This window comes from Harpegnathos saltator, unplaced genomic scaffold, assembly GCF_003227715.2.
Source record: "Harpegnathos saltator strain DR-91 unplaced genomic scaffold, Hsal_v8.6 scaffold16, whole genome shotgun sequence".
NCBI lineage: Eukaryota > Metazoa > Arthropoda > Insecta > Hymenoptera > Formicidae > Harpegnathos > Harpegnathos saltator.
Window position 1 is genome coordinate 1,621,502 of NW_020229939.1, and position 24,454 is coordinate 1,645,955.

Consider the following 24,454-nt stretch of genomic DNA (forward strand, 5'->3'; position numbering starts at 1 on the left):
AATTTTGACATAATTGGTTTTCGGTTTTACGTGTTGGTTAAAGGTTAAAGGTTTGTTTCATTTGGGGGCGGCTGAGTTAACATTAAGCTAGCTCCCCTCATTATTTAATTTTTTTTCTGCCAAACTACACGAGCACCAAATTCAACATTTAGATATCTCGACAAGGCATCAAAAGACGAGTGTTTTGAGACTAATATAGTGAAAACACCTAATTTTTTAAGACAGGTTCTCGCTTGTGACCTGCATGGCCTGCTGACGTTTAAGTGCGAATTTTTGCAAAACGGGACAAGCACCTAATTCGGCGTTAGGATATCTAAACAATGCATGAAAATACGAGTGTTTTGAGACCCATATCGTGAGAGCACCTAATTTTTTAAGACAGGTCCTCTCTTGTCACCTGCATGGCCCGCCGACGTTTAAGTGCGAATTTTTGCAAAACGGGGCGAGCACTTAATTCGGCCCTTGGATATCTTGACAGTGCGTGAAGAGACATTTAACTTGATACCATAGCTACGAGAGCACCTAATTTTATAATATAAGTTCTCTCTTGGACAGTCATCGTTGGGATGACATATTTATTTTGTTATAACTTTTGAACGGCGATATATTTTTAATATCCGTAAATTGTCTCTTGGAGCACTTAATTAGCACCTAATTTTAACATAATTTGTTTTCGATTTTACGTGTTGGTTGTACGTTTTTCTTATTTGGGGGGGGGGTGGCTAAGTTAACGTTAAGCTAGCCCCGCCCATTATTTTATTTTTTTTCTGCCAAACCGCGCGAGCACTAAATTCGGGATTGTAGCACCTAATTAGCACTTAATTTTGCACTTAATAGATATTTTATTTTCGATGTGGGGGGGGCTAACTTAATGGAGGTTCGGCGAGAGCCGGCGCGTGCGCGCCGGTATTTAGTATCGTCGCGTGTCGTTTTACGTGAGAGGCTGATAAAGCGTTTCGTTCGGCGAGAGATGAACAAGACAGCTTCGTTGGGAACGCGCGTTACTGCAAGAAAACGGGAGGAGGGAGGATCAATAAGTTGAGTTCTGTTCCACCTTTTCTGCAGCTGATCGACAGGGAAAAGCTCGCGAGCGACACGCAGGTCTTGTCTCGTTGTCGTCTCTTTCGGAATGACCGAGCTCTCGCGTATCGTTGTCGTTAATTGGGGGGATTTTTGTATCGCGAGATTAATACAGACACGTAGGACGAAGTAATTATCTGTAGTTACCGCTTGTGTTGGACAGCAGCAACGCGCGCGCGCGCGCGCGCGCAACCGCGCCGGGCTTGCTTCCGTTACCGCGGTAACTCCTTGAATTTCTCAGGCCATTAGCTGTCCCGTTAGCAGGCTATTAATTTGCGCGACACGCTGAATTAGGAGCCGAGCGGAATCCAGTTGAGAAACTGGGATATAAAGCGGGAACGTAGGCGAATGTGTCTAGTCGCGTATCCGTCCGGGCGAGCGTCGCGGCGACGTAAGCGTTCACGGACGATATCACGAAGACGCGGCCCATCGGCGGGGATGGGAGCCCGTGCTGTTTCCCCGAGATAAATCCTCAAGAAAATGATGAAGCGAGCTCTTTCGTCAAAGTCCAAGTATAAAACAATCGAGGCAGATCGCAGATGCCGGCTCTCAAGTTTGGAAAGTTGAACGTTAATTAGAGGCCGAGAGCGAGGATGCCCTCGTCGGTGGGAAATTATGGCTTTGCGTTAATCTTGCACTTTCTGCCGAACTGGAAGTACCAGAGCGAAGGAAGCCCTCCAGGTACGATGCCAAGCCTTTGTCGAGGCTCGCGAGAAGTAGGACTTGTTGGAAAAATAATCGAGGCCTCTGTAAGATTACGAATCAACGCGCGGGGGGATGTATGTAAACGGCGGAGAGAGAGAGCGAAATTATCGCGAGTACCGTAACCGAGAAATCGCTCTTGCGTATAATAAATTTCGATCGCCATGCGCGCGCGCGCGCGCACACACACACACGAAATGTTCGTACGTGGTTCGCACTTGGAAGCACTACGTTGTACGTGGAAGTTCGTCAGTATTTACAACGCGCAATTCGAACGATCGGATCCGAAAGAGCAGACCGCAGAGACGCAACGGTTCCATGATAAATCGCGTTTTAATCGAATGCCAAAATAAATCTCCAAAGCGAACGAAGCGAGCCAGAATGGACCTAATCGGCTCGCGACTGTGGAAATCTACGATACGCGCCGAATTCCCCCCCCCCCCCCCCCCACTGTTATATATCTCGCCAGTTGGCCTTAATAGGATTACATCGTACAGGATGGCTCGCGTTTAACGCTACGAGGTCCACGATACCTTTGTACGACCGTCGTTCGCGATAAGGTGGCCGATGTTACTACGAAATACATTACCGCTCTTCAGAGATAAGCGCTCTCTCTCTCTCTCTCCTCCGGATATGACGCGACATTACCGTTCGTTACCACGACGACGCGAGTTCCTCGATGGCGCATTATTGTCGTTAGCCTCTCCGAGGCTAAATGGCGGTCACGTGCTTTTCATTCTTATCCCATCTTCTTCTTCTTCTTCTTCTTCTTTTCCTTTTTCCCTTTCGCGCGCTTCCCTTCGAGAGCTTCCTGTGTTCTCGCGACGCGCCGTTACAGCAAGCTGTGTTACAGTGTCTCCGTCGCAACAAGTAGAGCGACGTATCTTCATTCATATCACGTTCAAATACTGAACGCACGTGCACGGCGTCCTACTTCTGTCTTATTATATTTTAATGTCATCACGAGGTCTCACAAATTGGAATCGAGTTTTTCTGCGAGAACACACACACACAGAGAGAGAGAGAGAGAGAAAGAGAGAGAGAGAGAGGCGAGTGGTTTATACAGTTCTGCTGCGCAACACTCCTGTGCGTTATCTGAGGTTATAAATAATTTGTAGGTTCCCGAGGCCCCGACTACGTCAGCATCGCGCCCCGAGGCGATCTTTTTTGCATTTCAAGAAATAGGATTTTGAATTTTCTCTCAGCCAATCGGAGAATGCGGAGTTCAGTTCATTTCTCGCGGAAGAAACGGAATTTCCAGTTCTCAGAGCGGAATTCCGCTTCGCGAGAAGTTCCGTTTCCCTCAAGCAGAGCACGTTTGGTTCGTTCATTGTCGCGCACCTGCTTACCCTTCCCCTACCCCCTACCCCCGTGCGTAACGAGCTTGTCCTCGTGATAAAAATGGAAATGCCACCGTATCTTCGAGAAGAAACGTACCTTCTCCTCGCGACTCGCGCAGGACGCGAGCGCGAACGTCCGCTCGTGCTCGTGCTGTCCCCGCAAATGGTTAATTGTATGCTCGGGGCAGAGTCGGCCCGGAAAGAAAGCGCGTGTCCGCCATATGCAAAACGACTCTTTCAGAAGTGCGCGAAATTACGTAATGCCGAAAGAAGCGGCTTTCCGCGCGACTCCCACGCGAAATACAAAGCGTCGGCCTTCTCCGCGCGCATAGTGCGACTCCGTGTTACTCTCCCTCCTCCCCCCCCCTCTCTCTCTCTCTCTCTCTCTTTTTCTCCCCCTGCCTCTCGAGCCTCGGCTCTTCGACTTATTTCCCGACCCGCGTCACGTGTCGCTCGTTTCCGAACTTTTCCCTATTCTCACTCCGCGCGGAACAACCTCCTCGCGTATGCACGGCGGCCGTTGCGGAATATAGCCCTCGAAATGGCCTAATTACCGAACTCTTTTCGCTCCTTGATGCCCGTGAAATGTGATTACCAACGAAAGCGGTCAGTTTCAGAGCCGCGGATACGTTCTTTCACAAGAGTCGCGTCCTCTCGAGATCCCTTTGAACTTTGAACGCGCTTTGCGCGCGATAGGCTTATGTATAGCACACAATCCATATTTCTCGAGCCGTCGAGGCGAAGATTCGCCGCTCTCGCCGTAACGTGAATTGCTGTTCTCTATTGTGAGTAACACATACAACACGCACACACGTCGAGCGCGCAATATCAAGAAGTGACGAGCCTGTAGGTCGCGTGTAGATTTATGCAGCAGCGGCGGGAACCGATGATATATCGCCATCTGGCAATTTTCCGCTCGCCTTGCGAATACATGCTCCTTGCGATTCAGCAGGTTTTCATGACGAATCCATTACGACGTGTTGCTCGAGTGTCGCCGTCGCGATTTCGGGCTTCCGAGAATCCGAGAAGAGCGCGCGGAGGGAACAGCTTGCGATCGCGCAGCCTTCCGATTTCCATCGCCTTTACTTTGAAACGTCTACTAAATATATATCTCCGCGAGATTTCTCGGCTTTCAGGCTACCGTTGAGATTCGGGCGAAATTGCAGCCGCGGCACGCATCTTACGCGGAGGCAAAAGTAAAATCGCGCGGTAAAATTTTATTACGCATTCTTCGGTGCCGCCAAGTCGGCTGTAGTCGAAGTTACACTTGACATTCCGAGCTTCGAGATGTCGAGGAAACGACTTCTCGCCGGCCGGAGATAGACTCCGACTGTCTCGGGGGAACTTCGGCCACTTCGGGGCGAATGTGTGTGTGATCGGCGATAATTGCAATTGCGAGTCGACGCAATATGGACTTGGCGACATCGACTGCGGTCTGCAGGATTCCGCGGAAGACGCGGTTGCTTCGCTACCCAGCGACTCATTTCCTCGAAGAATCCGCAAGACTAGATAGACTCGGCTTCGCCAAGTTCCACATCAACTGGACCAGCTAAGCCGCCGAACAGCGTTCTCTACGGGCACACAGGAGCACAGTGCCTATTGTTCGCAGACGATGGTGTGCGATATGTCCGTGCTCTTAAAGATGAGAGCTTCGATCTCCGAGACCAGTTGCCTCGGAGCCGTTAAAACACGCGAGGAGAGTCGCCGGCGCCCGCTTAGCCATTCTTCCCTAGGGATTGCTTCCGGGATGGACTTTTTATCGTACTTTCGGGACCGTAGTGTAGCGCTTTCGAAACTAATGATCCGCCAATACCGATCCAATTTCAAGAGATATCAAGTATCTACGGTATCAGGGGTGGGGCTAAATTCGTTTTACGTCCGCAATGACCCAAAGGACACTTCCGGCGACGAATCGCACGACTGTCGATTGACTGTCGATGAGCGAGCGTGCTGCTCGACTGGCTCTGCCAGTGACATTGTAAAAAATTAGAAATCAACGTTGAACGAGACAGTTGAGGTAAAAGTAACAGTAGCTGATGCATTTGAGCTCTCCTGAGAGATTCGAGGTATTCAAGGCCTCGACGGGTTTTTTCCCGGAAGTCCAAGTTGGAATATTCACGCTTCAAAACTTCATCATCCGAGCAACGAAAAAATCTCTCGAAATTTAATATCGACCGAGAGATATTGTGAATTTTTTTAAACGAGGATTCGCGCGGAAGAATTCGCGAAGTGAACGCACATTCTGACCGCTGCTGCACATTGAAATGGTTTCATACTTACCCGGAGATGCTCTCTTCTGCCTGCAAATATCCTTCCCCGATGTCTTTATGATATCGCGAAATCTTAATACCCAAATCTCGATTGAAAACCCACTCTGGTAATCTATACCCGAACCTAACCCCGCGTGATTTAATATCGAAAACTCCCGCTTTCCGAATATCCAATATCTTAAGCCTCGGTTGCCCTCCGCATTTCCCTCCTCAAATATTAGAGGTCGTCGGATACGAAGCGCGAGGTTGAATTTTGAAAGCTCGAGTTGCTGGCGAGCGGCAAACAACTTTCAATATTATTCCGATATTGCGTCGTATCGCGTGAGGCAGCGGGAGGGAGGGGAGCCTCTCGAGAAATAAAAGCCCGCGCTGAAAAAAATGTCAAGTGTACATTTCCAATGACAAAAATTTGTTCCAGCCACACGCGAGTAACCTCACTTTGCTCTCCCGGCCGCGCGCGCGAGCCGAAATCCGTGTGATGTAACCTGCATGACTGTAATTCGCGCAGGTACTTTAACAGAAACTTGATCGATTGGGATTTAATTAGCGCGTGCGGTACTAAATATCGAGACTCGGAGGATCGCGAGAGAGAGAGAGAGAGAGAGAGAGAGAGAGAGAGAGAGAGAGGAGGCGGGATTAAAGTGTCAATCGCGCGCGAGTGAGTCTGCATTCAATTCCACGGGCTTATTCCGAGGCTGGCGAACGTAAAACCGACATCTCACGCGCGCAACAACGTAATGCCGTTAACACCGAAACAACAACGACCGCCGGACGACGGAATACCGCGAGACATCATCCGGCACGGGTCCATTGAGGAAGGGAGAGACGACGAGAGCCAGTGACGATTCCGTTTATGGCCGAAAGTCGCGAGAGCGCGCGCGTTGACCTTAATCGTCCCTGCGTGTGCATGTACGCCCGTGGTGAAAACGGGGGTGATTACGGCCAGGCGACGTTCCGCAGAGCGCCCGGCTTCAAGTCTTAACCTCTTAAGGGCGGAATCGGGCGCAAACATGGACACGTGGGGGCAGCTTTTTAAGCCCGCGGCGCATCCGCGTCTCGAATTTTCTCGCGGCCTTTTTGTTGTTGATATTTCGATCGAACCGACTCTCGAAACTTGCTTGTTCCTTCCGGAGCAGGATAGGCGATCAAAGGCGAAGAACGCTCGGCGACGAACATTTTCTCTCTCGCTTGGAAAAAACGCGGCACGTATTCGTATAATCTCACGTTTTCAGCACAGACCTCTTTTTTCGAGAGGAATTCTTGATGCGGAGAGAGAGATTCCTTTTTCTTCTGCGAGTGATCCTCCCTGGCTTGGTTATAACGATGTGTCGGGAAATTTTGTACAGGGACATTCTTGAAAGAGACTTCACCGGAAGGAAATATTTCTAACGAATTTCTCCAATCTCCGACAACGCTCGAAGAAATATCTCTAACGAAATTTCCCAGCGAGAGGATTTCTCCTCAAAAGAGATGTTGTGATACTGGACAATTAACAGAATTAACAACCCCTCACGCGCGTGATACGCGGCCGCGCACAGCCAAGTCCCCACCTAATTCCCAACATGATTATCACGCGTACGATACGCATCTGCGTTAACGTTATTAATCCTCAGAGAGTGCGAATAGCCGCCGCCAGACGGGCGTCTGACGAAGGTCTGCGAACGCGCGGCGCGTCTTTAGGCGCGCCCTCGTTCGTCAAGCTCATAAATAACGCATGGAAATGAGGCAATGTGAGAGGACCAACGCCGCACACAACGCTTCCTCCTCCTGCTTCCGAGCGGCTTCCCGCCTCGGGTATGAGCTCTCGGTTGAGGCAGCCGAAGTGATGGCCGTTCTTACATATAATAGGACGCAGGATCTCACAGAGGACGCACAAAAGAAACGTCACGCTCGGCAGCGAAAATGTCTGAGCACGCGGCTCGTGCTTCTCCCGGCTGTGACTGGTCGCCGGGCGGGCGCAACGTTTATATATTCGTGAAAGAGGCGAGAACGAGAGCGAAGAAGGATAAGAGAGGAAGCAAAAGGAGGAGAAGAGAGAGAGAGAGCGTGGTGCGGTAGGTCACTCTAGTGACGTCAGATTGCACTAAGGCTGAAAAAATGAGCCAACGTCTTCCGGGCTTTCCCGCCGCGCGCTTCTCTCCTCTCCTCTTCGCGTCGCGCTTCTTCTCACGCGACACCCATTTGTCTCTCGGTCTCGTAGTAACCCGACGCTCACTCTCTTTCCCTTGCCACGTGTGCGCGAGCCGTGGCACCGCTGCGAGTAGCGAGACATCGCGAGGAACAGAGTGAGCGAGAGAGAATAACGCGTGGCGCGTCTCGCGTTTCCGCGCACGACGGCGTCGTTCTCTTCTTTCGTTCTCGACGCCGTTCTCGACGCGAGATGGCCGCTTCGCTCATCCGCGCGCGCGGACGAATTTCCCCCGAGAAATTGGCGGTAGAGACTTCGTTTCTTTCTTTCGTCGGCTATCGCCCGCCCTCTCGGTTTCTCGAATCCGTCTCTCCATTATCTCGCTCGCCTCGCCGTACGGCCGCGCACCATTTCCTCGTAACTTACGCCGCTGTTGTTCAATTAGTGCCGCGGGGTGCATCGGGACTTCTCTTAACCCTCTCGGTACCGATCTCCTTTTCTCCCTCCCCCCCCCCTTTCTCTCTCTCTCTCTCTCTCTCTCTCTCTCTCTCTCTCTCTTTCTCGCTAGATTCCCCGACAAGATCCGCCGGAAATTAGATTTTCGATGACTACAGATATCCGCGAAATAAGATTACCTCGTAGGGAGACGGAATTTAATTCCGAGATTTTGTCCCGGCTTGGAGCGGGTAAACATTCTCGGTTCTCCGGCTGAGTGACGCTGAGACCCCGCTTATTTTTGCAGCACTCGATAAGTCACGGTCGGCACAATAAAATACCGTGCGCGCAGCGACGGTAATCTAACCAGATGCGCGTGCGATAAGCAGCTTCTTTTTTCCCCGCTGCTGCCCGAGGAAGCTCTGGCGCACGCCAGCTGACGAAGCTGACGATGTGAGACCGGTGAATATTTTTCGCGGAATACCGCGCTCATCCGTCATCCTCGACAAAGGTGACGGCTCCGTCGCGCGCCGCACGGCCCGCGGTCTCTCTCTCTCGCATGTGCGTGTGTGGCGCCGACGTTTGATGGATTTGTGTCCTTTATCGTCGCCGTTCCCACGAGGTAATCGCATAAATCACGAGTTAAGAGTTCAAAGTTCAAACTTAAGGGACGCCGTTCCACCGGACTCCACCGCATGTGTACGAGAGTTGACCGAGAGTTGGCAACTACAAGTTTCGAGATTAAGGCTTACGGTTAAGATTGAAATTGAGAGTTAAGTTTACGTATGTGTGTCTATATATATATATATGTGTGTATGTGTGTGTGTGTGTATATGTGTGTGCGTGTGTGTGTGTGTACACCGCGAGAGTTCGGGAACGCTTGTAACGCCCGCAATAATTCGAGCGCGCCTGGCCGCCCTATGCGTTCCGATTAGGGGGTGCAATTAAACTTCTCGCCGCAGCCGTGCGAAACGAATCCCCGCCGCGAAGTATCCGAGAGAGAGAGAGAGAGAGAGAGAGAGAGAGAGAGAGAGAGAGAGAGAGAGAGAGAGAGAGAGAGAGAGAGAGAGAGAGAGAGTCTCGCTCGATATCATCGCATGCTCGTGCCGAATATGCAGGCCGCCCGGAAATTCAAAGCACTCTCTCTCTCTCTCTCTCTCTCTCTCTCTCTCTCTTTCTCTTTCTCGTTGCGGGCGGGTAGATTGGGCCGGAGAGGAGATTTTTTTACCACTTTGCAGAGAGCACCGCGTGAGAATGTTGAAATATTCATGAGAGAAAATAGGTTAATCAGTGCGCGCGATGCGGTGCGACGAGCTCTGTACACACGGGAGAAAAAATGCACGGCGCGTCGAAGCAGATGTTACTTGTTTCAAGTATTCCGTAAGTTTGCACACCCGTCGCGCGAGTTCAACGTAGAGCGTCGGACTTCGCTCGAAATTCACGTTGGCTCCTGCTGAGTCCGGTGCTCCGATCGAGGGTATCGAATTAAAACAGAAATTCGCTCTGTCCCCTTTCCCCGCGAGTTTGATATTTTCGGAAAGGCGACAAATTCTACTCTGTGTAATAAAATTTACGCCGAGCATCTTTTCGGGACCGTGAAGAAAATATTCTTTGCGCTGAAGACGAGCTCGAGAGAAGGAAGGTAAACCGCTTCTTTTAATTATCAGAGGAAGTCACGTTGATGCTGTCGTGGGTGAAACTTCACCCCCCTATACATATATTTTTTTATTCCAGAAATCAAGAGTCAAACTGATGCGATCAAATGCTTTTTCTTTTCTTTATTATTGCATTTTATTGTTGAATTAGATGGAAAGTAGAAGAGTTACCTGCTTGCAGCAGATAATTGAACGTCGAATGAGATCGAAACAAGATATATTCACAGTTAGGGTGAGATTTCAGCGATCATGGTAGCCTCTAAGGGTTAACATAGTAGAATCTTTTTCTCCGTGTGAGAGGGGCAATCGACAGAGCCTCGGTCATTTTCTACTTCTAGCCTGTCTGTCTGTCATTTCATCAATATCTCGCGATGTCTCGCAATGGGTCGTATGCAAAATGGCCGGGAAACTTTCTGTCCAGTTTCGCCCGCAATTTCCCGACGAGCCTTTCCGCTCTCTTTTTCGGCACATCGCACTTGTGTCGTCGACCCGTCGACGACTCGTCCGCCGTGTTTCGCCGTTTTGCAGGCTCGCGCTCGCGCTTATTAGACTCGCTCACGCGCGCGCGCATATAGAAATACGCCTCGCGCATCGCAGGCTACGCCGGCATTGCACTCGGGGGAAATACTCCGGTTTCCGAGTGTATCCGCGGTGTCGTTGCCGCTTCATGTCAGGCCGCTATCTCTCCTACTCGCTCGTGTCGGCCAAATTGTCGGCGTAATTGCGGACGCTTCATCACTTTTTCACGCGCCTCCGTTCTACGGCAAATGGGACCGTAGCGAGATTAGAAGCGGGACGCGCGGCGCGCTCGTAAATTCGTCCCTCCTTATCTCTGCCGTCGGCGTCGAAGGCCGCCTCGTGGCAGCTCGACGCGGAATCTGCTCGCGTCCCCGTTCTTCCGCATCCGAAACCTCCTCCCGAACTATGTCCTCTCCCGCCACGGATTTCTCGAAAAAGCGACCGAGAGAGGGAGAGAGAGAGAGAGAGAGCGAGAGAGAGAGCGAGGGCTTTTCGAGAGACCTGTCACTTACATCCGAATCTAAGGAAATGTCGCTCTTTCCCTGAAAATTTGGGCATCCCTGCGCAGTTGGGCTTCCACCGCCCTTGCTGAGCCGTGACTTTATGACTCATGAAGGACTCGCGTGCGCGCGTCTGGAATGTATCGGCGGGAAACGCATCTTGCGCAGATGATCCTGTAGCGCGGCGGGAACGTAATCTTAACCCTTTGCGCTCGAGGAATATTTCCACATTTTCTTCCACCAACTTGATTAATTATAACTTCTAAATTCTCAGGAAAACTACGAGAAAGGATCTTCATTTCCTTCATTGTTTTATTGCTTTCTGTTTTTAAATCTCCTGCATGCCAGCATAGCTGGCACTCCGAGTTGCCGGGATAAATATTCATGCCAGCTGTGCTGGCATTCCGAGTGCGAAGAGTTAAAACCTTTGCCGAGCTGAGAACGACGGTCTCGCGAGAGCACTTGCGTTGCGAAATCTCTTCGTATGCTGTGTCTTCCGATGAAGTAATTACACGAGGCAGTCCATGACGCAACATCCGGTCGCGTGTGCAGGTGAAAACTCGTTAAAAACTCGAGATTCGAAAAAGTCCCTTGCCATTTCGCAAACAGCCGCGACTATCATCGAGATAATAATTCGAGAAAGAGTTCACCTTTTTATTCGATCTCAATCAGTCGCGAAATGGCGAGGAACTGTTCCGTCGAGTTTCACGAGTGACACCAGCAAGACGCGCGCGCCAGTTGGACGACTAAAGGCCGCAGCACTTTTCCTCGATGACTTTCGCGACCGACAATGCATCCGACAAGCGAATTTGTTTCTCAATCACACGGCGAAAGTGCTTTCATCGTAGAAAAGTGCCGCAACTTTCGATCATCCGACTTGCACGAGTCGCGTTATTGGCACGTTGCACATATGGTCATCTGTGGAAATTGACTATATTGACGAGACATAAGAGAGATTATTCCGAGATGCAAATTGTCCGATATTAAGAACGAGATGACGGGGGGGAGAAGCGACCGTCGACTGTAATCAACGCTCCTACGGGAAAGGTTAATCCACCTCGCACGCGCGCGCAGTCGTCTTCATCGCGATTTTCCGATCCTCCCTCTCTCTCTCTCTCTCTCTCTCTCTCTTGATCTCACTCTCCTCACTGACGCATTATTTGATTATTTATGATCATCGCGAAGCTCGCGTTTGTCTCGCGTCCCGTTCGATTAATATGCGACGTCTCGCCGAGGAGCGCCGCGCTGTCCTTCGCGCTCAGCGGGCCGAGCTTTGAGATGGCTTTCGCCTGCCAGAGCGAGCGTCACGCCCGGAACCATCTGACGACGGGAGGAGAGCAGGAGAGAAGCGTCTCGGAGAGCGAGAGCAGCCCGATGGGAGAATATTTATCAACAGTGAAAGAGCGAGCGAGCGAAAGAGCGGCTCCCGTTCCCGCGTACGCAGAAATATTTCGCCGCTTGAGAAACGCCGCCGCGGCGATAAATCTCCTCCGCGCTCGCTTTCGGCCGATCGTGTTTTATAAACGAGGACGGATTAGTCGTCTTAACGCGCTCGCGGACTCCCGCGCCGGGATAACACGCTGGGAATGCCGATGCATTAAATAAGACGACACGGTGCGATCTTCGGCCGCGCGCGCGCGCGCGATTGATGCCCTCCGACGGAGAGCGGATCTATTATTAGTGCCTGACCCGCTCAAGAACAACGACGGGTTAACCCCCGCCGCCGGCCGCGTCCTAGCGGCGAACTGCGCTGTCATTTAACCCGGGAACAGGAACCGCGCTCGCCCGTCGGGGAACGCCCCCTCCGGGGCGAGTGATTTTTTGCCCGCACTTTGTTGCCCTTGGAAGCGCAAGTTGGGATTACGCGCGCGTTTCGCGTCGCGCGAACTCGCTTCTGCTCGCTCGTGTTGCTTATAGCGCTGCGGTGCGAAAACTCTGATCTATTGACAAAGTTGGGCGTCTTTGTTACTGCGTCGGATTGGCGATTAGCGGCGTGGCGAGCGCTGAGATAGACGCGCGCAATTTGCGACCTCGCGAATCGTTCGCGCCCAATTGTCGCGTTGACTGTCGTCGTCATGGTGGCCGGAGCTGGTAATATCGCGCCGAGCTGGTCGAAATTTTGCTGATCCGGCTTCGACCTCGGCACTTCGCGGCTTAACGCCAACTTGATGCTCTGGGAACTATGTCGATCAGTTTCCGATCGTGTTTAATCGACAGTGCGCCCCCGGGAGAGAAGTCTCTTATTAAAATGAACGAAATGGAAGTAGGGAATCGTGCGTGTTCTGTTTATGTTCGAAAACACCGAGTTGAACTTGAGTTCGTTAGATGGGTGATCTCGATTCGATTTTCAGAGAATCGGTCTTTCCCTCCAAAAAGCCGATTTTTCAAATCGGTTCGTCGTTGCTCGATTTTTCGAAGTTCTTCTTTCCTTCCAGCGAGTAAAACAATATTGATGAATAAGCACATCAATGAAACAAAATTCGATTCTCTGTCGAGACAAATCGGCTCGTGCGAAATTCAAGCGGGAAAAGGTTAATGAAAAAAAGTCGATTTTCGTAGGAAAAAATCAATTTTTTCGAATCGAGATCGCCCATCGCTGGTTTGCATATAAATCGAATCTCCATCGGCCCTACAGAAGCTACAGATGTTGGGGTCACAGTTCAGGGTGTCTCGTTAATTTGCACGTAAAACCAATACAGGATGTAATTGGCAATGACCCGCGTCGGTTTTTATATCAGCGGTTAAAGTGTCACTTCTTCAACATCTGCACTGATAACCGCGCGATCGTTTCTTACTGGCCTCTCGTCTCTCTTTGCCCGTAAACTGTCCCGCGAAAAGTGATAGTTCTGAAGAGGATAACTCGCCCTTTCTCTCGCGGTCGTTCAATGATTATTTTTCCGCCCTCTTTTTTCTCTCTTTTTTTCCGAAGGCTTTCGCTAACATCGCGCACGTTGTGTTTGTCGACCATTTCGCGCGATATACGAGCGCGATTTTCACCGGAATCTCTCTCTCTCTCTCTCTCTCTCTCTCTCTCTCTCTCTCTTCTCCCTGCCTCCTCCTCTCCCATAGCTTAAAAGCTTTAGTTATTTCCAACATTCCAGCCATCGATTTCGACGGCGATACAACGGTCCACCCCCGCTTCCAGCCCCCCTCGCCACCGAACGTGTTTTTCCGTCGCGGAATCGCGGCAGATAAGCTGGTTTAGTAAATCACGTTGCGCCGGCACGGCTCTTTGATGCGCTTCGCCCGGGCGAATGCATCTTCGCAGGACAAAGGATTACGTGCTTTCTTATCGCGATCCCGACGAGTGAGCGAACGAGCGAACTCGTTCCATCGCTTCTGCACGAGCGGCTTTGTACGTGTGTGTGTGTGTGTGTGTGTGTGGCCCGCGGTGGCGCGCGTCCGCTCCTGTGAATTTATATACCAGGGCCGGGGGCGGCAGCCCGTAAGATTTCTCCCGGGTCTCCGGCAGCTCAGGTACCGCGGCACAAAAGCGGCGGTTCCTGCCGACCCCGGATGCGGACGGACACTCTGAACAATTACGGTCCGAACGTTGTCACATTGGCTCGCTCCGAAAACACGAGCGAGGCGGAACGAGAGAGAGAGAGGGAGAGGGAGTTCGCTCGAACGCTCTCGCTCTCGCCCTATTCATAAGCCGATCTGAAATGCAACGGATCATACATATTACATGGCGCCACGGGGTTGCGCCCGGCGCGAGGCGTATAAAAATTTACCGGCTGTCTCCCCGCTCCTCGGCTTCACGGTTTTACGTAATCAAACGGGTCTCTCGGTTTTATCAAGTCGCGAAACAATTTAATTATCGCGCTTCACGGTCGGTTTGTTTCTCTCTCTCTCTCTCTCTCTCTCTCTCTCTCTCTGTTTAGCCCTACCTCCCTCCTCACCCAGAAGTCGTCGAAGGGGCGAGTCGAATTCCCGGTTCTGTTTCCCGGTGTCGCGCGTTCCCGCTCCTCGTTGCACGATGCTTTATGCTCGCGATGGGAAGCACCAAAGCCGTTGTCCACTCGAGCGGAGGGCATTATCGTGCGCATATTGGCCGCGTACATGATACGTTTCGTGTAGCGCCAAATTAACGAGCTCGAGTTTCAGGGTCTCGGCTCGGCCGGGAGATCCCGAGGGAGCTCTCGAGCTAGTTTGTCGGCTCCTTCGGCGACTCCGCCCGGTCGCGAATTGGATTATTAAAAGCGCGTTTCCGCGAAAGAGCGCGCAATTTGGCACTTTCGGGCCTTGGACATCGATCTTGTGCTTCGTTCGCCTGTCGGCCGACATCGATCATTCTGTCGCATTTTAGGATACTTGGATACGATTAAATCGGAGCCTAATCGGGCGGCGACTCTGGTCATCTGATCGGCTCGATCGGACTTTGGCCTAACCTTTAAACACTAGGATGCGTAAAAATCCACCCAATGATATTTTTTTACTGTTGTCTACTAGATGTAGCAGCGCGTCATATAGCGGGGTCCTGCTAGGATTTGTAATGTTCATAAATATCTCGGACCATTTGTGTCCGGACAAACATTTTTTCTACAGCGAAAGGTTATCATTTTTCCTTTAAAACATATATGATTTATGACTGTTTTACAGGCGTTGCTACAAATTTTTATCAAATATTTATAATCCACGCGCATTCAAAAAAAAAAATAGAAAATTTTACGTGAGAATTCACCTCTCCTAGTAACAGGAGGTGATAAAAGTATCCCAGTGTTCAAGGGTTAAAATCGCAGTTAACATGTAAGAGACTCTACTTCTACCTCATTATCTCGTATAAAGATTAAGTACGGTTGTAAGAACGATGCCTGAGACACCTACAAAAATGGCCGTTTTTCAACAAGCCTCTCTTGAGATCTCGGAGAAACAAAGAATACAGAAAGTGTCTCGGCGAGATCGGCGATCTAATTAAAAATTCTGAAATCTCGGGGGGGGGCCCGAAGAATACGGGAAACAAATCGTTCAGAGTGAGAGAATTGTCGAAACAGTCTCGTTCCTCTCGCGAAAGCTCTCGAGAGTTCGCACGTACGAGCTGTATCGTAGCTCAGCCACGCGACCGTCGCGCGGCTGTGACGTTTGCAATCAACGTGGCGTAATCGCGAAGCTCCCGAAGCAGCGGAGAGTCGCGGCCGAGATTGACGGTCTCGCCTTATTCAGACGTCGTCCCGATGCGACATCCGCTCGTATGACTAATCGCTTACGCGAGATAATTCTCCGGCGCGTCTGGCGTTGAAACTGCACCGCGCGAGCGACGCGGACTGTATTTTTCCCGGATAAACCGGCGTGACTCACGCGCTGGACTGCAGCTTGCAACTAGTTGCATGTTTTCGTCTATCCGCGAGAGGGGGGGAATTCACGAAGAGGAAGAAGAAGAAGAAGAAGAAGAGGCTGCTTTGGCAACGAGCCATCACTGTCGTGTCATCGCTCGTGCATCGCGCAAATTTCAGGTTTCTACGCCAGCATCGCGGCAGGTAAACATGTGCGCGCGCGTTTACCGCTAAACGCCCTCAATTATCGGCCGTTCTGAAATAAAACATCTCGCGCGTAGCTGCGCGCAACGCCTTTTTTAATTACGCCGCGCTTGAGTTGGGTTTAACGATATAACAACAGCAACTATAACGAGATGCTGGGCACATGATAATAGTGCGTGTGCATGAAGTAAATACGTGATGGCTGAAGGAAATTTAATTACTATTAATTACTTTAATTACTATCGAAGCAACATATATAGTTCGACGACGTTGGATATGACAGTCGTTTCACCAATACGCTGGCAACGATGTCAACAATGTCTCTATCCTTGCAGGACTGTGTGGCAATTTCTCAAGCTGATTTACTGTATTAGGAAACTGCATTTCGTAATTATCTCCGAAAACAGTCGGCAGGGCGCAGGATTAGCGTTGGAACGCAGCACGATTAGTGCTGCGCGGAAAATTACTGACATTTAGATTTCGCTCTTGTGTTTCGCGGTTGTTTTTAATTAAATAATATACTGGCTCGGTCGTCCCGGCTTTTTCCTATTGTTAATTGAACGTTATCCCGCCCGCTCGGAGATGTCTTCTCGATTTTCGGCTGCTTGAGCCCGGCGTGCTCAAACGTGCCGAACGCTTGTCGAGCCGTTCGAACCGACGTTAATCGCCAAATGCGTCGCTTGTACTCGCGCTACACCGATGAAGGATTAAACGGGAAACTGCTAATTGCAATGTAAATTAGTGCAAGGTGGACACGTCGTCGCGCCTCCATTCCGCCTTCGCAGCACTCGGCACAATGTTCCGCGCGACGATGCTCGACCTTTCGCGGATCCGCGCTCAATGTTTAATCATATCTGTACATCGTATCTGTAAATCATGCAGCATTCGCGTCAGCCAGCTTTTCATAAATTTTAACTTCACGCGCGGAGACCGACCGAGTCGGATGGTCATTCGAAATGCATATGAGTGACACGCAGAGGGCGATGTGACAAATACTCTCGCAAGCTGATATCGCTAACGTCGAGTTGCAGATTATTGATATCGAAATAAAAAGGTCATTCGGAATTTCGCTCTCACTCGGTGCATTCCGTGAGAGAAACGAGAAGGCGGTGGTCCGATTGGGATTCCCGACAAACAGTCGTCCCAGAAAGGGGTAAAATTCTTATACAAAATAAAGACCGGGGAAAATGTCTCGGGTCTCCCGCTTGGAATTGCATATTTGCAGCATCACGTTTCGATCTAAAGCGGACACTGCAAGTCCGAGTGTTATTTTGACGACACGCGTTCGCGTGTTATTGGCTGAAGCTTTCTTCGCTTTCCGCGCGTTTCTCGTCGTCTTGAATCGCGTCTCATTTGACCTTTTGAGGCATAGTGGTGATATTCTTACATTTTCGTGAAATCTTTCATATTTTTGAGGGATTCTTGTCGGGCTTTTTTGCGTTTTTTAGCTTCTTATATGATATGGGAACACACATGAAAGATTGAAAAGTGTTTTGCACAAGTTGTCCATTTATTATAAATAAACAAAGTGTGAAAAATATATATTTTTACAGAAAAAAATCATTTTCCACGAACTATGAGTGAATTTTCTGCTCAAAATCAAGATTTGCGGGTTTTTTGGGTCGCTGATTACGAATCTGAGGTCCAAATTCCAAAATTAATTTTCCAAGATGGCGGATCATAGAATGTACATAAAATTAGCTAAAATTGTACTCTGGTTAGTTTTTGAGCTCGCTGATTGCGCATCTGAGGTCCAAATTTTAAAATTGATTTTCCAAAATGGCGCGTCGTACAATTTTTATATGATTAGCTGAAATTGTACTTTGATTAGCTTTCAAAGTTGCTGATTACGAATCCGAGGTCCAAAACTCATTGTCATCGAAATTATCGCGATTTTTCATATTTGTGGCCGCCATCTGGAATTTTGAAAATCTGATAACGGATTCGTAATCAGCGACTCCAAAAACTCCACAATACCCACTGTCACCGAAATTATCGCGATTTTTCATTTTTGCGCCCGCCATCTTGGATTCTTCGTCAGCTACCCCAGAAACCACCGTATATAAATTTTCATGTGATTCGGATTTTCTGAAAAATACGGTGCCTCGTTTAAACGTGTTAAATATGTCCGAACGAATGAAAAGACGCGATTGAGAAGACGCGGCCGAAAGGCAATGTGAGAAAAGTTTCCCAAAAGCCAATTACACGCGCGCTTATGCGTGTCAAAGTAACACGCTCGGGTTTGCGGTTTATAATTCAGAGCGGATTCGGGGATCCCCGATCGGAATCCATAGCGCGTCCGGCGAGATCCCGATGAAACCGTTTAGTCGACTGCAGATCGCGATCGGTCGCAGATGAGAAGGAATGTAATCAAATCGGCACGTACACAGTCTGTAAAGTAAGAGCGTGCACGGGTTAATGTGTAGACAAATTTGTTTGTAATGATTTTTAAGTACATGGATTTGTTATACTCCATGAGAAGAAAAATGCTATACCATTAATAATGAGTCCAGTCACCACCGGCATTGATAATTGCCTGGCATCTCCGAGACCGAGGCTTTCCACTAAGTTGACTGCGTATTCGTTCGGTAAAGACCTCCAAATGAGACGAATTTCATGTCGTGTCAGCTGCTTCAAAGTGCACACTCTTTTTCCACGAAGCTTGTGCTTGAGACATGCCCACACATTTTCAATGGGATTTGCATCTGGCGACTGCGATGGCCAATCAAGTGTGACGATGCCAGACTGCTCTTTCCACTCGGTGCAAAGCTTGCTCCGGTGTTTTGGCTCGTTGTCTTCCTGTAAGATCCAGTCCTCGTTTTTTTTTTTATGAAGCATCGTTCAGCAGTCGGCAACAAACACTTCTCATAAATTTGAAGCATTAAGGTCGGGTTCCGCTTAAACAAATTCACAATTTTCTTTTCCATATTCGGCGTCACTTTGCCTATCGAGCCACGTTCTGGCAAGTCATCGACATTTTTGATCTTCTTATATTGCCGAACCCACTTAGCGACGAACGATTTTGACTTTTCCATGTATTTAGCAGCCACTCTGCATATGACATTGTTGGTCCTTTGGGGTGGGAACAAAGGAACACAGCCTCGTAGCGCGATGCGTATGCGGCACTCATGGTGGTTAACGTGTTTCTCAGGCTAGAGTTCGACGCCAACTGAATCTTTTGTGACAAAGCATTCACGACAAAGATTTCATCTATCGGTTCACAAAAAACCTAGGACGATATTTCAAGCCAACTGCCATTTATGCCGTGCACGCTCTTACTTTACAGACTGCATCTCCGACGATCGAAGCGGCGCTCGTGGACGCGTCCGCTCGTCCCCTTGACCTGCGCCTTTCTCCTCGGTTCTCAACGCGAATTCCTTGTTCTCAGATCTATCGCCGCGAAAGCGATCGAACTTACGTCTCGGCGACTTGTGCACGCGTCTCTCGATCCCCTCCCGGGAAAAGCGCGGCGTGTAAACTCCGTTCGATTTGCAGCGTCTATGATATACGACGCGTATCGATCATATACTCGAAATGGGTTAACGGAAATACGAGGCGCTGCAGAACTATCGCCGTTCCCCCCGCGACGACAGCTCTCTCGCTCTAGGACTAAGAAGAATGATGATTGTTTTGAACGATGAGACCTTTGCGAGCGATCCCCAGGGGTGACACATGAGAGCGATTACGCGAAGGCGACGGGGGAGGTTTTAGCTCACAAAAGTGCACCCCGCCGGTTTCCTCTCGGCTCACCTTTTTGCCCTTACCTGCCGCGATCTGCAGCGGACGCGCTTGCGGCTGATATCTCTAACGAAACGATACGTCGAGCGAGAGGAATCGAGTGATCTCTCGAGGGTTGCGGGAAACTGTCCGGCACGGAATTACGATCGGGCGGAATCTTTAGCAGAAAGAGAGAGTTTACGCTCTCAAAGTGCTCAAAGTCAAGGAGGGTTAATAGATCTTTGCATTTTTTTTTTCTTTATTCTTTTGGTTGTAATACAAACATATAGACGAGTATAGACACGCATTGTACAGGATGAGGCAATAACAGTTACACCATGTTGCATATTTTATGAAGATGACGAAACAAGGCTGTCCTTCAGGTCTTCGAAAGCTGCTTCATTTTTTCACAGAAAAAGCGTCACCATCACGAACGGAACGACTTTTGTGAAGACCGTGTAACTTCTGTTACAGTTGTATACAGACAGTGTTAAAACCTCTTAATATAAAAAAAGAAATGTTTCATATATAAGAGCGGCAGGGTGGTTTTAAGTGGGTGCTCTAGAAACTTTTAATTTTGAATCCTTATATGACCTTGACAGCGCGACTCAAGGTCGTGCTATTTTACTACGCAAGGCATCAGGCTTAAAGCCCCGTACCCTTTTGCACGGTACCTTTTTCTCGAAACACAATAAAAGATCTCAACCATAGCGAGTACAAAAGTTTATAGTTACTCTATTCTACGTAAGCTTCTCTTTCATCCGCCGATTGATCGACCTTACCCTTTGACACGCCCTGTATAATAAGAGCCAAACGGCGCGCTGGTAATTTTCCGCGGCGAAGTAAAACTCGAATCGGACCGATAATCTGTTTCGAGGAAACGAGCTACGAAATTTTCCCCACGACGAGAGATCCACGGGATTGGGAGATATCTCTTTCGCGAATCCACTCGCCGTAAATCGACAAGAAGGCGGCGTATCTCTCATTATTATTTCCCGTGGAACACTCCGTCCGTGGAATTCGGAGGAGGAGTTCGCCGAAATTTCCTCCGTCTTCCGGACGTGTTTCCCACCGTATGTTCCGGCCGAGTCACGCCGCCTTATAAATCATGAAAAACGCACGAGAAATAAACAGCCGCCGCGTAACACCCGCGACTTATATACGCCCGCTCAAACACATTTCTCTTTCTTCTGTTGCAGGAAGTGTTGCACGCGATTACGGCGAACACCGGGCAGGTGCAGCGCATCGTGATCTTCAAGAAAAACGGCGTGCAAGCCATGATAGAATATCCTTTATGATGCTTCGGTTCGTCCCGCGGACGTGTTTTCCCCCCTTCGCCTCTCCGCGCGACGGTCGGTCGCGCCAACGAATTTCGTCGAGGTTGCGTTAACATCAGTCGCGAGAATCACCGTGTAAATCTCAATCGTGTAAATTAACACTTTAAATTCAACGTGGTGGCTCGCGCTCGCGCCACCAGCTCGCGCTAAATCACCGAGAAAGACGATGCGCGCGCGCGCGCGTGTGTGTGTGTGTGTGTGTGTGTGTGTGTGTGTGTGTGTGTGTGTGTGTGTGTGTGTGTGTGTGTGTGTGTGTGTGTGTGTGTGCGCGCCTCCCTTTGCGCGACGGTAATACTGCTTTACGACTGCGGATATTGCGCGTTCGTATATAAAGGATTAACCGTGGAACTTTTTCGCGAGACGTATTTAACGAGATCGCCGATTAGAGTCGCAGCAGTGGGATTTACTTAGGCTATAAACGGAGAGCTACGAGATGGGAAGTCAGATGGCTTCCTCTCCCGCGGAACCGCGGCCGGCCGTTGCGGCTCCTGCCGCGGGAGAGCAAGTCGCAACGAACGCGCGTCGTAACTTCTTCATGTTTCGGCGCGAGAGGCACGAGGAGGAGAACGGAGCTCCTCCTCGAGCCGCGCACGATCGACCAGCCGCGAAATTCGGTAATGAAAAGCGCAAAGACGCGAACTCCGGGTTCTCACGGCGCGGGATCGCCAGAATTTCTCGCGGCAGCTTCGTCGAGTTGACGCGACGACGAGCGTCGAAATCGAATTAACGCGCGTTTCTGACTTCGGCAGGAGGAAAGGGAATTGCCAATCCTCCCAAGTGAGCAAGCGGGAGTCCCATCCGCTTCCATTCGCCGTCACGTGCATCTAACCGATTCCGTTCCGCCGCGTGCGCGAGCGATCTGACTTGGGACTCGACGAAGAGAGAGTCGTCCTCGAGCCTCCAAGCCGAAGTTTCGATACGCGCGAACGGCGCTCGTCGGTTCGAGCGGATCGTCGCGCCGCGCGACGGCCAATTTGATTTGCGCGGCTCGGGACCGACGGAGCGCCGGGTCAAGGGTCACCCCCCGCGGGATCAGCTCTCGTTGTCTGACACGCTTTTCCGAGCGCTGGAAACTTTGTCAAGACGTACACCGGCGTAATGAAGATTTATAACGGGGATGCTCCGAGAGTCGCCGCGGAGAGGCCGACTTTTCGCCGTAAACTCTTGCCGACGCGCGCTGAGAGAATATTCCTTGTGTGTGTGTGTGTGTGTGTGTGTATATGTGTATGTGACACGACGGAGAGAAAGGCCAACGCGTCGTATTTTCAGTTAAGCTCCACGCGACGGAATATATTCTGGACTATTATGATCCGGATAATAGTCGAGCCGTGCGTCCCGCGCGCCTATAAATTCGTTAGGTATTGCGTCACGCCGGGTTTTATCGCCATTTACATTGCGCAACGGCCACTTTGTGGGTGAGCAACGTTGCTGGGTCCGCGGTGGAACTTGTCGAGATTTCCGTGTTGTCAGTGCGTCACGTTCCGTCGGGTTTCGCCGATCGCGCGCGGTATGTGTGCGTCCGCTCGTGAAATTTCGCCTGCTTTTATCTCCGCTCGAGAGACGTACGCGATATTGCACGTACAGGTCATTCTGCAATACGTCGTGTGTCGTAAGTTGTAAACCGTAAGCACTGACCAATTATCAGCCGATTATTTTTGTAATAATTCGCCAATGTGATTCGCCAATTCTTACGGCTTCTACACGTATCGTAGAATGACCTTAAAAGCGCGACGGTATCGAAGGAGAATGAGGTCGGCGCGAGGATGACTTTGCGAAATTTACGCGCTCGTTGAGTTCGAAATTATTATAATCGATCATTTCCCGCGCGAGTCACAACGCGCTCTGTCGCTCGGGGCAAAATTCACGCCAAATTCACGGGGATCGAAGTTGTTCTCATTAATTATTTTTCGCGTCAATTGTAACGCTCAACAGGTGTAACAGGTTTTTCTCAAGTCTCGCGTGTTATCATCAAATTTGCCCGACGAACGCGCCGAATCACCGAGTCGAATGTCGCACGGGGATTTGCGCAAAGACCGGGAGTCGTCCTTATTAATGATTTCCTCGTGCCAATCGTGACGCTCGATCGAACGCGACTGCTGCTCTTTAAGTGACCTCGTGTGACCGTCGGGTTCGTTCGAGTGAATCGTCAGAAATCGACCGACCGTCGAGCGCCCCGACGGGTGAAATGCGCTCGCACATCGCTATCGTGTAATCCTTAACTGATCCTTCGATCATCACGTTCGACTCGGTCGAGTCAGCCACCAGAGTGAAAGAGGCGCTTCACGGTGCGGACATTTATTCTGGCTGCTGCACACTGAAAATCGACTACGCGAAGGTGAGTACACATTAGCAATTACCTCTCACGATTGTTACGCCTCCTTGCGAATTCAGATATGCAAATGCCGGCGGCGCGCGCAACGGGCGAGAGGCGGCGAATCGCCGGGACTTGAAAAAAGCGGCGACGCCGCCGGAGAGCAGCGGGACCGAGCGGGAGGAGCCGCGCTCTTAAAAACGGTCCTACGGTGTTTTGCATAATGGGACTCGCGGTAACTCGCGGGGGCTGTCGCGAAAAACCTGCTCGCTCTGTTCATTGTGCGCGACTCGTTGCAAATTCCAATTAGCGATACACGGCGAGCGGCCGCGGCGGGAGAGAAACGGGACTCCCTATTCACTATCTCGCAGCGGTTAATTAGGGACGTTCCGCGTTTAAGTGTACCGATCACGACGTGTCAACGGATGCAATTTCAGCGCACTTGTTCGCGCATCCGCGAACCTCGACATTACGCAGCGCGCCGCTAGGGAGTCGGGGAGAAAAACTCGCGGCTGAACTAACGCTGCACTCCGCGGGACAAGGAAATGATTATCTCGCAAAAGTTACGAAACTAGGAAATGATTTCGCGAAAATTAAAATTCGAAGTGTTTGATAAGGCGCGCGACGGCTTCCGGCGGAGGATACACTTCGCGAATTCTCGGCCGAGAAAACGGGCTACTAAAAGCGAAGAAACGGTAGAGCGCACATGAGGTGGAAAAAAAGTGTGGAAAGAAAGAAGCGGTAGGAAAATCGCGCGACCGGCCATTGTTGATCATTCTCTCCTCTCTACGGTTCAAGGATAATCGACTGTGATCGGTTTAGTTTTTCCTCCCGTTCAGATTTGATACTGGGAGGGAAAAAGAGGAAAAAAGGATCGTTGACGCGACTAAAAATTGTTATTAATTTATAATAATTTATCTCATTATTTCATTTATTTTATTCGTGCAAATTCATACTGATCTCATTGAAATTGCCCGTTTTAA

At 50.2% G+C, this 24,454-nt stretch overlaps 1 protein-coding gene across 2 annotated transcripts in view; it reads left to right on the forward strand.

Annotated features, from left to right (window-relative positions):
- The window catches only part of sm (heterogeneous nuclear ribonucleoprotein L), a 240,406-nt gene that overhangs the window by 74,017 nt on the left and 141,935 nt on the right, over positions 1-24,454 (forward strand). For both annotated transcript variants that reach the window (XM_011140892.3, XM_011140899.3), the window contains exons 4-5: positions 21,023-21,108; positions 23,399-23,495. In XM_011140892.3, coding sequence (XP_011139194.1) covers positions 21,023-21,108; positions 23,399-23,495 — 183 coding nt within the window. The remainder of the gene's footprint in view (positions 1-21,022; positions 21,109-23,398; positions 23,496-24,454) is intronic.